Source organism: Narcine bancroftii, chromosome 10 (genome assembly GCF_036971445.1).
Source record: "Narcine bancroftii isolate sNarBan1 chromosome 10, sNarBan1.hap1, whole genome shotgun sequence".
Taxonomy (NCBI): domain Eukaryota; kingdom Metazoa; phylum Chordata; class Chondrichthyes; order Torpediniformes; family Narcinidae; genus Narcine; species Narcine bancroftii.
The window spans coordinates 67,120,576-67,135,137 of record NC_091478.1 but is presented as its reverse complement, the minus strand read 5'-3'; the positions used below and the strand labels follow the sequence as shown (position 1 = coordinate 67,135,137).

The 14,562-nt window shown below is 41.5% G+C and overlaps 1 protein-coding gene across 1 annotated transcript in view; it reads right to left on the bottom strand.

Annotated features, from left to right (window-relative positions):
* LOC138743835 (adhesion G-protein coupled receptor G5-like) overlaps nucleotides 1–14,562 on the bottom strand; it is a 76,788-nt gene that overhangs the window by 36,361 nt on the left and 25,865 nt on the right. Inside the window, exons 8-12 of the mRNA XM_069899437.1 lie at nucleotides 14,367–14,393; nucleotides 8,731–8,772; nucleotides 6,527–6,553; nucleotides 5,655–5,681; nucleotides 15–56 (exon numbers count right to left, since the gene is read on the bottom strand). Coding sequence (XP_069755538.1) covers nucleotides 15–56; nucleotides 5,655–5,681; nucleotides 6,527–6,553; nucleotides 8,731–8,772; nucleotides 14,367–14,393 — 165 coding nt within the window. The remainder of the gene's footprint in view (nucleotides 1–14; nucleotides 57–5,654; nucleotides 5,682–6,526; nucleotides 6,554–8,730; nucleotides 8,773–14,366; nucleotides 14,394–14,562) is intronic.

Sequence of the window (14,562 nt, the reverse complement as noted above, 5' to 3'; positions counted from 1 at the left end):
AAAAAGATACTGACCGTGAGACTTATCATTTTTATATTGGCCTTTGCAAGGCCTCCCTGTAGAGACAAAAGGAAAGATCAGTCATTAAGGTGGAATGGATGAGGTTCATGTAATTCACTAAATTGTTGGTTGGGGGATCCTGCCGTGTTACTACATCTGCCCGTTCCTCTCTGTCACCCCAGGAAACTTCCTCTTAGACAATTCACTCTGAATTGGGCTTTAATGTTCTGAGGCTTTGATTCCAAGTCACAAATCTCACAGCCTTCCAATTCTTGATCTGATCGATATTTGCAACGTTTGATAGTTTCTTGAAAACTAGAGTAAGTGAAGTTAATCTAACTGCCTTCTGGTTACCTGCCCTTTGCATACCTCTATTTGGTTGAGCATTGGGGTGACCTTTGCTGTCTTCCAATCTGCCAGGACCTGTCAAGGGACCAGAATAGAGCGACTGCAGTGCTGAGAATCCCTGGGATTCTCCACTTCAGAGCATGTGGATGCTCAGTTGCAACATAGATTCAATGTACAAAATAATAGGATTTTTGATCTCAGCTGTAGTGGGGGAAATATGGGTTGGAAATGGAAACTGACACTGAGCTGGAACATCAACAATGATCCCACTGAGGGCTGCGCAGGTTCTAATGGGAGCAGGAAGATTTCCCACTCTGTAATCCTTTCTCAAATCTTTGTCAAAAGGAAATGGACATGAACACTGAAAAGATCCAATGGTTCACTCAGAAAATGGAGAGACATGATTCCAAAATTTAGCCCACATCCAACATAATGGAGAAGGATATTCAAATAATTCACCAAATTGTTCACTGTGGGATGTTGCCGTGCACATCAAGTGGCCGACTTCCATCAAGACCTCTCTGAATGAAGTTTGGAAATCCAGGGGCACTTGTAGAAGCTTGAAGACCTGCAAGTCTTTCAACTCCTGTTTTGAACAATAGTTACAACTTTTTGTCTTCCTATTCGACCCTAGTCAATAAAGAATTCAAAGAGCCAGAGGATAACAAAAGCAAGAAGAATTGTCACTGTTTCACACCTGATTCATAGTTATTTGCAGATAAAATAAGAGAAATTATTTTGTGAAATCTGAAATGTTTCCATTTCACAGATGATGATCAACCAAAATTTTCTTGACTGAATATCCGGAACAGGCTGAGTCTTGATTATGTGAGGCATTCCTATAATTTTGAGTTTGCTGAGTCTTCATGACCATCCTTCACAGCTCTGTTGAGGGAACAGACGGGCCACCCTTGGTCGAGTGGATGTGAGGAAGGAACTGCAAACATGGAGTGAGATTGGAGCTGCAGGACCCTGAGCCATCCCACAGGTGAGTGGAGCTCCAGGCCAGCAGTACTTTGGAGCTGAACTTGCATTTGAATGACTTACACTGTGATTTTCACTCTTGCACTGACAGGGCAGAAGTTCCCAGGTTCGGGGAACTGCTCAAGCACTGTAAGGGAGTTGGTAGCAATGGCCACGAGTTCCTGGGATTCTGGGTTCAGAGGGAGTGGATGCTCAGTTGGTAACTGGACTCAATTTGCAAATCAATAGGATTAAAGGTCTCAACAATATGGTAGAATTTCAGAACAGAGTTTAAGAAAAGGTTTGGCTTCTCATTCTCCTGATTTGTATTTTTCAATTTTCTATGATCAAAAACACTGAGCGATTCAATGCTTCCGCTCAAGGATTGGTGTGACATTGTACAAGCCTTTATCATCATAATAAAAGAAATCCTCAAATCCCTGTCGATCTGAGAAACACTCTTCAGGAGACAGTTGTGGATGTGTCAATGACTACGGTCTACAGAAGACTTAATGAACTGAATTACAGAGGCTACTCAGCAAGATACAAACCACTAGTTAGCCACAGAAGCAGGATGGGCAGATTATAGTTTGCCGAGAAGTATTTAAAAGAGCCTGTAGAATTCTGGAAAAAGGTCTTGTGGATGGATTAGACCAAGATTAATCTGTATCAGAGTGATGGCCAGAGCAAAGTGTGGAAAGGAACTGCCCAGATCCAAAGCATACCACCTCATCTGTGAAACATGGTGGTGGGTTGTTCAGGCCTGGGCATGTATGGCTGCCGTGGGTACTGACGCACTTACCTTCATTGATGAAGTAACTGCTGATGGCAGTAGCAAAATGAATTCTGAGGTGCACAGAAACATCAAATCTGCTCATATTTGAGAAAATGCCTCCAAACTCATTGGACACTATTTCATCCTACAAAAAGATAATGATCCCAAACAATCTGCTAAAGCAACAAATGTGTTTTTCAAAGCTAAGAACTGTGAAATTCTTGAATGGCAATATCAGACACTCAATCTAAATCCAGTTGAGCATGCCTTCCACATGTTGAAGAGAAAACGTAAGGGGACAAACTCCCCGAAACAAGCAGGAGCTGAAGATGGCTGCAGTCAAGATCTGGCAGAGCATCACCGGAGAAGATGCTCAGTACCTGGCGATGTCTATGAATCACAGACTTCAATCAGTCATTGCCTGCAGGGGATTTGCAACAAAGTACTAAACATGACTACTTTAATATACGTACCATTACTATGTCCCAAATATTATGGTGCCCTGAAATGAGGGGACTATGTATAAAAAGTGCTGCATTTTCTACATGGTCAAACAAAAATGTACATAAATAACCCTGAATAAAATCTGGAATGTGCACCTTAATCACATGTGAAGTGTTTGATTACAAATTTAAAAGTCTGGTGGACATGGACAAAGTAATGAAAAAAGTGTCTTTGTCCCAAAAGGGCACTGTCGGTCTGGCTCTGAGACTTGGATGACCAATCCAGTGGCCTGAAATAAAATCCCACAGGGCTTCTGGTGCATAACATTCAATTAATTGGCTCTAAATTAGAAGACAGCTACTCTGGGTATTGTTGACAATGAAAACCACCATCAACATCCTTCAGATTCACCAATGACGTTCTGGATTGAAGATCTCCAATCAGATCCAGGCCAGCACCTTTGAGCTCTGGGTGAAACAAATTTGGAAGCTATTCTATTGAGAGCAGTTCTATTGAGACCAGCCTGCTCACAGACCACGTTGTAAAGATGCCATTCATTGCTGGTTCTACTGTGACAGATTATAGATATGTTTTTGGGAGATAAATTGGGGCAGGTTTTTTGGTGTAGGTCATACACACACACACACTCAAACACACACACACACTTTAAAACAGATCTTATTTAAAATACTGGAGCTCTACTCATGCTAGACAGGCCAGTGCTAATAGCCTTTGCAAAATCTTTGGAGCATGCTTAAGAGACTTCACTAATGGATTATTGTTTACCAAAAGACAACAGGTGAAAGAACTCGTCAGAGCCTCAGGCTGTCTGGAGTGGAACTTGCAACATTAAAAGATACTGACCGTGAGACATTTTTAAATTGGCCTTTGCAAGACAAAAGGAAAGATCTGTAATTAAGGTGGAGTGGATGAGGTTCATGTAATTCACTAAATTGTTGGTTGGGGGATCCTGCCATGAGAGTCATGTGGTTTTGCAAGCAGAGAGAGTAAAATAGGATTTCTCTCTGATAGAGAGAGAGAAAGAGAGAGAGAGAGAGAGAGAGAGAGAGAAGAGAGAGAGAGAGAGAGAGAGAGAGAGAGAGTGAGAGAGAGAGAAAGAGCGAGAGAGAGAGAGAGAGAGAGAGAGAGAGAGAGCAGGAAAATTCAGTTCAGCAATTTTACAGCTCAGCAGCAGCAGCTGCGACTGGAACAGGGCAAGCTGGCAACCTTGAGGAAAACCCCAATTGGGAGACAGGTTGTGAGTGCTTAGTTCAGCCTGGTCAAAGTCCTTGTGGTTCATGGAATAAGAGACGACTGGCTGCCTAATGTTTCACTTCAAATAAGGGAAACAAAAAGGAATTGTGTGATGACCTGAAAGGAAGAGATGATCATTTGGAGAACCTGATGGGGTAAATTTCTTCGGCAAGACACTGACGTGGCTGGTTACGAGGAATCAGTTGTGGGTGTCCAGCAAACAACAAATCTCTCTCCAAAACCGACAAGAACCTTTCTGAGCAGTGACCATTTACTTTTTTAGCACCAAAGCCTGGTGAACTTCATAAATGTTAAATTCTGTGCACAATATAAGAATTGCCTGCAACCAATGAACTTGGAGGAATGAGAAGTGAGATTGGACTGTGACTCAAAGAAATGTTCTAAACTTACATACACACATAACATACATGTGTGCTTAGGATTAGAAGGGGGTTAAGTTAGGGTTAGTTAAGTTAATAATGATAAAATAAAGTTTGATCCTGTTTTCATGTTTAAAGATAATTAAAACCAACTTTTGTTTAAGTAGCCATTTGTCTTGGTGATTATCTATTGCTGCTGGGTTTGGGGTCCTCTGGGCTCATAACAGTAAAGAACATATTTGAGTACCATTGTCAACCTGTGTTGCTCTTCACAAACATGGAGTATCGGCAATATTTTCTGCTTTCAGATTTGCAGAATCTGTATCGTTGTGAATGCAAGCTTACCTCTGACATCTTTAAATGAATCCACTCCCATCTGAAACCTCTAATTCAAGATTCCTCTGGGTAAAGGAAGCTGAACATTTATGTTCTCTGCTCCTCAACATATATAAAACTCCATAAAGTCAACCCCTCCCCCCACCCCGCTTACGTTCCAGTAAGAATTCATTCCAGCCAAAATCCTTGTGAATCGCTTCTGCATACTCTCTTTTGCTACTAAATCCTTCTGTAGTTTGTTGACAAGAACTCTAAACAAAGTTTTCTATCTGCAATATGATGTCCCAACTCTTCTATTCAATGCCTCGGCCTTCAAAATCAAACTTACCCAATGTTTTCTTCATTAACCTTTTCACTGGTGTCACTATTTTCAGTGAGTTATGGATATGGGCAATTACTCTGCCCATCAATGCTGCAAAGAAACTTTCTATTTATTCCATAGGACCTACCAGAATTTGATTCTCGAAGTGCATTACCAACTGTCTGTGTGGATTAAATTCCACTTGCCACTGCTCTGCCTAAACTTCCCGAAGATTCATTGAGGACACCTTCCACCCCTGCACACAGCATCTTTCAGCTTCTCCCATCAGGGAAGAGATACAGGAGCATCGGAGCTAACACCATCGCGCTGAGTAACTGCTGAGTGAGAATGCTGAATGACCAAAGAAACTGCTCACACTGACCATTCAAGACTCGTGCTCATCCCTCTCTAGCGGGATTATAATCTCAATTATAATGCTGCTAATTACTTCAACTCCAATCGAATAATTTTGTGAGTGGCTGTGAACTGTTACAGTCGACCATCACTGGCCAAAGCCGTTCCTGCAAGTCTGAGCCTCTGGACGTTTGTCTGCTGCTTCAGAAGCTCTGGCAAAGTTTATGAGAGAGCGCAGAGAGGTTTATTTAACTCTGGTAACAGATCAGTTACTGGCAAGTTAATGCTGAGAATAGCCCCATGAGGAATGTAAACCACAGGGTCCTCCTTTCAAAGTATTCACTATGATTTGTATTTGGAATTCCTCAAAAGTAGCGTGCAAATATTTCCAACCCTCGGAGAACAAGAATTACAACTTTTCAATTTCCTCAGCACTCGGTCCAAAAAGGATTCAAAGTGGCAGAGGATAGTAAATGATTATAAACGTTAAATTACTGACCCTTTGAGGAATGAGATCCATCCTGATCTGTGAAAAATAAAGAGAGAGAGACTAAGCTTGTAATTCTGAAATGATTCCATTTGACTCATTATTTCGCCATTATGCAACAACAATTAATCACTCATTTCTCTTCCCTTTTCATTATCTTTCTCCAGATAACCTGTGTGTTGACTGTTTGAATGAACCTGTGTGATTATCCTCTCAGTGTATTTTATTCTGAACGTATTTGAAAATCCTGAAGAGAGTCTTTAAAATTGTATGTGTTCTAAATATTTCCAGCACTGGGTTTATCATCTCTTGATTCGACCATTGGTTAGTAAAGGACGCAAGGAACTAGTGAAATGTGATGACAGTAAAACTGACATCACTCACTGAAGTTGCTGTCATGGATTCTTCTGTAGTTATAAAAGGAAAGTTTTGAAAATCTGAAATATTTTAATTGCATTGATTAGGAATCTTTGTTGCTATTTACATCAGTCAACATTTTGTCTTATTCATTACTCGAGGATTTGCTTTTCCCTGAAATATTGTGGTTTGCTGGGTTTTTTAAAATCCATTGCTGCCCATGTGAAGGCTGAGTTTCAGCTAATGTGTCGAAGATGGAAGTGGTCAGAAAGTGATCAACATCAATGGCAAAGTGTGTGACTTTGAGTACGTTAGGATCAGCTTGAGTTATGACCCAAGTTTGCCGACTAACAGAAAGAAACAGCTTAGAATTAACACCAGCTACCATGTCCTCTGTGAAATACGTTCAACGTTTGATCACCTCAAGAGATCTGGGGAGTTTGCTCAGAGCAGGTTCCAGTGTGTGCTCTGATGTGGATTTAATGTGGTAGAGTATAGTAAATGTTTATAAACATTTAATTACTGACCCTCTGAGGAATCAGATCCATCCTGATCTGTGAAAAATAAAAAGAAAGAGGGGTTAAGCTTGTAAATTTGAAATGATTCCATTTGACTCATTATTTAACCATGACAACAATTAAACAAACAAATAAACACTTCTCTTCCCTGATCATCATCTTTTTCCAGTCAACCTGTGTGCTGATTGTTTGAATGAACCGGTGTGATTTTGGTTTCTCTGAATCGTCCACATTTTATGAGCATCATTCACGGCTCTTTGAGAAGCGGAAAGAGGGTGCACACTCTCTTAGCCCAGTGTGTGATGGGGGAAGGAATTGTGACCATGGTGTGAGGTTGGAGCCACAGATATCGAAGCCATGCCACAAGTGGGGTGAACTTTGGCTTCCAAGTCAGTCTCAGGGCAGAAATTGCAATAAGTCTTTTTATGTTCTTGCACTTCCAGGACACAAGGCCACGCGTCTCGGGAACTGCCGATGGTGTTTGGTGCAATACTGAACTTCAGAGGATCATGCATCTACACTGTCAAAATTTACAAATGTCACCAGGCTTTAGTGCTTGAAAGGTAAGTGGTTCCCGCTCAGGAAGGTTCTTGTCGGTTTTCAGAGAGCGATTTGTTGTTCCAGGACATTCATAACTGATGTACTTCCATCAGCCATTTCAGTGTCTTGGTGAAGAAACTTGCCCCATCAGGGTTTTCCAGATGATGACCTCTTTCTCTCAGGTCACCACAGAGTTCCTTTTTGTTTCGCTTATTCCAAGTGAAACATTAGACAGCCGGTCCTCTCCTCTTGCATGAGCCACAAGGACTTTGACCAGGCTGAATCAAACACTTACAACCTGCCGTCCACATGGGGTTTTCCACAAGATTGCTAGCTTGTCCTGATCCAGTCCCAGCTGCGGTTGCTGGCTGTAACATGGGAAGTGATCTCTGTGTGTCTCTCTCAGAGAGAAATCCTGCTTGACTCTCTCTGCTTACAAAACCACATGACCCTATTAGAACAGCTCCAGACAATCTGCCGCTCCAACAAGATCTTTCATCTGATGCCTTTTGTAAACAGCAATCCATTAGTGAAGTCTCTTGGGCTCTTTCAAAAGCTGTGGAGCCAATATGTTTAGCATTAGCAGAGCTCCAGTACTTCAAATAAGATCTGTTTTAAAGTGTTTGTACGTGACCTACTCTAACAAACGTTTCCCAATTTATCTCCCAGAAACATATCTATACTCTGTCACAGTAATTTTACAACAGTTTTTGCACTTTCAGATTCCACCAGAATACAATAATGCCCAAACTGTTTCATTGTGATTTACGCTGGGAGCAACTGTGACTGAGAAAACAGCCTTCCAAGAGTTCTTAGCATTTGGATTCATGATAAACAAAGAATTTAAACCGCTGGAAGCTACTGACATTTGCATTTGAGACTTTCATACTTGTTCATGCAATGCATCTCTGTAGAGACAGCAAGAAAGAGAGTTTCAGGGAGTTGGCGTATTACTGTGAACCCCTGGGATTATGTGCTTCAGAGAGTTGTGGACTTTCAGGGGCCTGCACAGATTCAACGCACAAATCAGTCGGAGTTTTGATCTCAGCAACACCAGAGGATACATCGGTTGGAGGTGGGAGCCGACAGTGAGTCGAACATCAACAAAGAGTTCACTGATTGGCAGAACGGGCTCTAAGAGAAAAGTGGGCTCTAAGAGGAAAGTGGGCTCTAAGAGGAAAGTGGGCTCTAAGAGGAAAGTGGGCTCCTCCTGCTACTGATTCTTATTTTCCTACTTTCTATGACCTGCCTGCACTGAAGCCATCCAGCACTTCCTTTCCAGAGTGGCTTTTCTCCACATCCAACATCCGACAGGATGCTGTTTTCATCAGTGACCCAATGATATTGGGCGGTCACTGAATTACTCTGGGCTCTGTACTGCTGGGTGCCCTGTCCAGTGCACCGTGCTGCCAGGAGCAAGTCTATCATTAAAATTAGCGTTGGGCATCGGCGATTACTGAATAACGTGAGCAATATGGAACTGGAGAGCATTGATCAAAATCCATAAAACAGAAAACATTTCATTCTGATTTATTTCCTGAAATGACATAGCAAAAAAAACAAGTTTATAATCACAAGAAATCCAACCTTTTCCTGAATCTGTGCATTTGCATTCGTCATAAATGTAATTAAAAATAATCACAAATTTCCTTACAACGTAAAAAGATACTGACCGTGAGACTTATCATTTTTATATTGGCCTTTGCATGGCCTCCCTGTAGAGACAAAAGGAAAGATCAGTCATTAAGGTGGAATGGATGAGGTTCATGTAATTCACTAAATTGTTGGTTGGGGGATCCTGCCGTGTTAATACATCTGCCACCTTCCTCTCTGTCACCCCAGGAAACTTCCTCTTAGACAATTCACTCTGAATTGGGCTTTAATGTTCTGAGGCTTTGATTCCAAGTCACAAATCTCACAGCCTTCCAATTCTTGATCTGATCGATATTTGCAACGTTTGATAGTTTCTTGAAAACTAGAGTAAGTGAAGTTAATCTAACTGCCTTCTGGTTACCTGCCCTTTGCATACCTCTATTTGGTTGAGCATTGGGGTGACCTTTGCTGTCTTCCAATCTGCCAGGACCTGTCAAGGGACCAGAATAGAGCGACTGCAGTGCTGAGAATCCCTGGGATTCTCCACTTCAGAGCATGTGGATGCTCAGTTGCAACATAGATTCAATGTACAAAATAATAGGATTTTTGATCTCAGCTGTAGTGGGGGAAATATGGGTTGGAAATGGAAACTGACACTGAGCTGGAACATCAACAATGATCCCACTGAGGGCTGCGCAGGTTCTAATGGGAGCAGGAAGATTTCCCACTCTGTAATCCTTTCTCAAATCTTTGTCAAAAGGAAATGGACATGAACACTGAAAAGATCCAATGGTTCACTCAGAAAATGGAGAGACATGATTCCAAAATTTAGCCCACATCCAACATAATGGAGAAGGATATTCAAATAATTCACCAAATTGTTCACTGTGGGATGTTGCCGTGCACATCAAGTGGCCGACTTCCATCAAGACCTCTCTGAATGAAGTTTGGAAATCCAGGGGCACTTGTAGAAGCTTGAAGACCTGCAAGTCTTTCAACTCCTGTTTTGAACAATAGTTACAACTTTTTGTCTTCCTATTCGACCCTAGTCAATAAAGAATTCAAAGAGCCAGAGGATAACAAAAGCAAGAAGAATTGTCACTGTTTCACACCTGATTCATAGTTATTTGCAGATAAAATAAGAGAAATTATTTTGTGAAATCTGAAATGTTTCCATTTCACAGATGATGATCAACCAAAATTTTCTTGACTGAATATCCGGAACAGGCTGAGTCTTGATTATGTGAGGCATTCCTATAATTTTGAGTTTGCTGAGTCTTCATGACCATCCTTCACAGCTCTGTTGAGGGAACAGACGGGCCACCCTTGGTCGAGTGGATGTGAGGAAGGAACTGCAAACATGGAGTGAGATTGGAGCTGCAGGACCCTGAGCCATCCCACAGGTGAGTGGAGCTCCAGGCCAGCAGTACTTTGGAGCTGAACTTGCATTTGAATGACTTACACTGTGATTTTCACTCTTGCACTGACAGGGCAGAAGTTCCCAGGTTCGGGGAACTGCTCAAGCACTGTAAGGGAGTTGGTAGCAATGGCCACGAGTTCCTGGGATTCTGGGTTCAGAGGGAGTGGATGCTCAGTTGGTAACTGGACTCAATTTGCAAATCAATAGGATTAAAGGTCTCAACAATATGGTAGAATTTCAGAACAGAGTTTAAGAAAAGGTTTGGCTTCTCATTCTCCTGATTTGTATTTTTCAATTTTCTATGATCAAAAACACTGAGCGATTCAATGCTTCCGCTCAAGGATTGGTGTGACATTGTACAAGCCTTTATCATCATAATAAGAGAAATCCTCAAATCCCTGTCGATCTGCGAAACACTCTTCAGGAGACAGTTGTGGATGTGTCAATGACTACTGTCTACAGAAGACTTAATGAACTGAATTACAGAGGCTACTCAGCAAGATACAAACCACTAGTTAGCCACAGAAGCAGGATGGGCAGATTATAGTTTGCCGAGAAGTATTTAAAAGAGCCTGTAGAATTCTGGAAAAAGGTCTTGTGGATGGATTAGACCAAGATTAATCTGCATCAGAGTGATGGCCAGAGCAAAGTGTGGAAAGGAACTGCCCAGATCCAAAGCATACCACCTCATCTGTGAAACATGGTGGTGGGTTGTTCAGGCCTGGGCATGTATGGCTGCCGTGGGTACTGACGCACTTACCTTCATTGATGAAGTAACTGCTGATGGCAGTAGCAAAATGAATTCTGAGGTGCACAGAAACATCAAATCTGCTCATATTTGAGAAAATGCCTCCAAACTCATTGGACACTATTTCATCCTACAAAAAGATAATGATCCCAAACAATCTGCTAAAGCAACAAATGTGTTTTTCAAAGCTAAGAACTGTGAAATTCTTGAATGGCAATATCAGACACTCAATCTAAATCCAGTTGAGCATGCCTTCCACATGTTGAAGAGAAAACGTAAGGGGACAAACTCCCCGAAACAAGCAGGAGCTGAAGATGGCTGCAGTCAAGATCTGGCAGAGCATCACCGGAGAAGATGCTCAGTACCTGGCGATGTCTATGAATCACAGACTTCAATCAGTCATTGCCTGCAGGGGATTTGCAACAAAGTACTAAACATGACTACTTTAATATACGTACCATTACCAAATATTATGGTGCCCTGAAATGAGGGGACTATGTATAAAAAGTGCTGCATTTTCTACATGGTCAAACAAAAATGTACATAAATAACCCTGAATAAAATCTGGAATGTGCACCTTAATCACATGTGAAGTGTTTGATTACAAATTTAAAAGTCTGGTGGACATGGACAAAGTAATGAAAAAAGTGTCTTTGTCCCAAAAGGGCACTGTCGGTCTGGCTCTGAGACTTGGATGACCAATCCAGTGGCCTGAAATAAAATCCCACAGGGCTTCTGGTGCATAACATTCAATTAATTGGCTCTAAATTAGAAGACAGCTACTCTGGGTATTGTTGACAATGAAAACCACCATCAACATCCTTCAGATTCACCAATGACGTTCTGGATTGAAGATCTCCAATCAGATCCAGGCCAGCACCTTTGAGCTCTGGGTGAAACAAATTTGGAAGCTATTCTATTGAGAGCAGTTCTATTGAGACCAGCCTGCTCACAGACCACGTTGTAAAGATGCCATTCATTGCTGGTTCTACTGTGACAGATTATAGATATGTTTTTGGGAGATAAATTGGGGCAGGTTTTTTGGTGTAGGTCATACACACACACACACTCAAACACACACACACACTTTAAAACAGATCTTATTTAAAATACTGGAGCTCTACTCATGCTAGACAGGCCAGTGCTAATAGCCTTTGCAAAATCTTTGGAGCATGCTTAAGAGACTTCACTAATGGATTATTGTTTACCAAAAGACAACAGGTGAAAGAACTCGTCAGAGCCTCAGGCTGTCTGGAGTGGAACTTGCAACATTAAAAGATACTGACCGTGAGACATTTTTAAATTGGCCTTTGCAAGACAAAAGGAAAGATCTGTAATTAAGGTGGAGTGGATGAGGTTCATGTAATTCACTAAATTGTTGGTTGGGGGATCCTGCCATGAGAGTCATGTGGTTTTGCAAGCAGAGAGAGTAAAATAGGATTTCTCTCTGATAGAGAGAGAGAAAGAGAGAGAGAGAGAGAGAGAGAAAGAGAGAGAGAGAGAGAGAGAGAGAGTGAGAGAGAGAGAAAGAGCGAGAGAGAGAGAGAAAGAGAGAGAGAGAGAGACAGAGAGAGAGAGCAGGAAAATTCAGTTCAGCAATTTCACAGCTCAGCAGCAGCAGCTGCGACTGGAACAGGGCAAGCTGGCAACCTTGAGGAAAACCCCAATTGGGAGACAGGTTGTGAGTGCTTAGTTCAGCCTGGTCAAAGTCCTTGTGGTTCATGGAATAAGAGACGACTGGCTGCCTAATGTTTCACTTCAAATAAGGGAAACAAAAAGGAATTGTGTGATGACCTGAAAGGAAGAGATGATCATTTGGAGAACACTGATGGGATAAATTTCTTCGGCAAGACACTGACGTGGCTGGTTACGAGGAATCAGTTGTGGGTGTCCAGCAAACAACAAATCTCTCTCCAAAACCGACAAGAACCTTTCTGAGCAGTGACCATTTACTTTTTTAGCACCAAAGCCTGGTGAACTTCATAAATGTTAAATTCTGTGCACAATATAAGAATTGCCTGCAACCAGTGAACTTGGAGGAATGAGAAGTGAGATTGGACTGTGACTCAAAGAAATATTCTAAACTTACATACACACATAACATACATGTGTGCTTAGGATTAGAAGGGGGTTAAGTTAGGGTTAGTTAAGTTAATAATGATAAAATAAAGTTTGATCCTGTTTTCATGTTTAAAGATAATTAAAACCAACTTTTGTTTAAGTAGCCATTTGTCTTGGTGATTATCTATTGCTGCTGGGTTTGGGGTCCTCTGGGCTCATAACAGTAAAGAACATATTTGAGTACCATTGTCAACCTGTGTTGCTCTTCACAAACATGGAGTATCGGCAATATTTTCTGCTTTCAGATTTGCAGAATCTGTATCGTTGTGAATGCAAGCTTACCTCTGACATCTTTAAATGAATCCACTCCCATCTGAAACCTCTAATTCAAGATTCCTCTGGGTAAAGGAAGCTGAACATTTATGTTCTCTGCTCCTCAACATATATAAAACTCCATAAAGTCAACCCCTCCCCCCACCCCGCTTACGTTCCAGTAAGAATTCATTCCAGCCAAAATCCTTGTGAATCGCTTCTGCATACTCTCTTTTGCTACTAAATCCTTCTGTAGTTTGTTGACAAGAACTCTAAACAAAGTTTTCTATCTGCAATATGATGTCCCAACTCTTCTATTCAATGCCTCGGCCTTCAAAATCAAACTTACCCAATGTTTTCTTCATTAACCTTTTCACTGGTGTCACTGTTTTCAGTGAGTTATGGATATGGGCAATAACTCTGCCCATCAATGCTGCAAAGAAACTTTCTATTTATTCCATAGGACCTACCAGAATTTGATTCTCGAAGTGCATTACCAACTGTCTGTGTGGATTAAATTCCACTTGCCACTGCTCTGCCTAAACTTCCCGAAGATTCATTGAGGACACCTTCCACCCCTGCACACAGCATCTTTCAGCTTCTCCCATCAGGGAAGAGATACAGGAGCATCGGAGCTAACACCATCGCGCTGAGTAACTGCTGAGTGAGAATGCTGAACGACCAAAGAAACTGCTCACAATGACCATTCAAGACTCGTGCTCATCCCTCTCTACCGGGATTATAATCTCAATTATAATGCTGCTAATTACTTCAACTCCAATCGAATAATTTTGTGAGTGGCTGTGAACTGTTACAGTCGACCATCACTGGCCAAAGCCGTTCCTGCAAGTCTGAGCCTCTGGACGTTTGTCTGCTGCTTCAGAAGCTCTGGCAAAGTTTATGAGAGAGCGCAGAGAGGTTTATTTAACTCTGGTAACAGATCAGTTACCGGCAAGTTAATGCTGAGAATAGCCCCATGAGGAATGTAAACCACAGGGTCCTCCTTTCAAAGTATTCACTATGATTTGTATTTGGAATTCCTCAAAAGTAGCGTGCAAATATTTCCAACCCTCGGAGAACAAGAATTACAACTTTTCAATTTCCTCAGCACTCGGTCCAAAAAGGATTCAAAGTGGCAGAGGATAGTAAATGATTATAAACGATAAATTACTGACCCTTTGAGGAATGAGATCCATCCTGATCTGTGAAAAATAAAGAGAGAGAGACTAAGCTTGTAATTCTGAAATGATTCCATTTGACTCATTATTTCGCCATTATGCAACAACAATTAATCACTCATTTCTCTTCCCTTTTCATTATCTTTCTCCAGATAACCTGTGTGTTGACTGTTTGAATGAACCTGTGTGATTA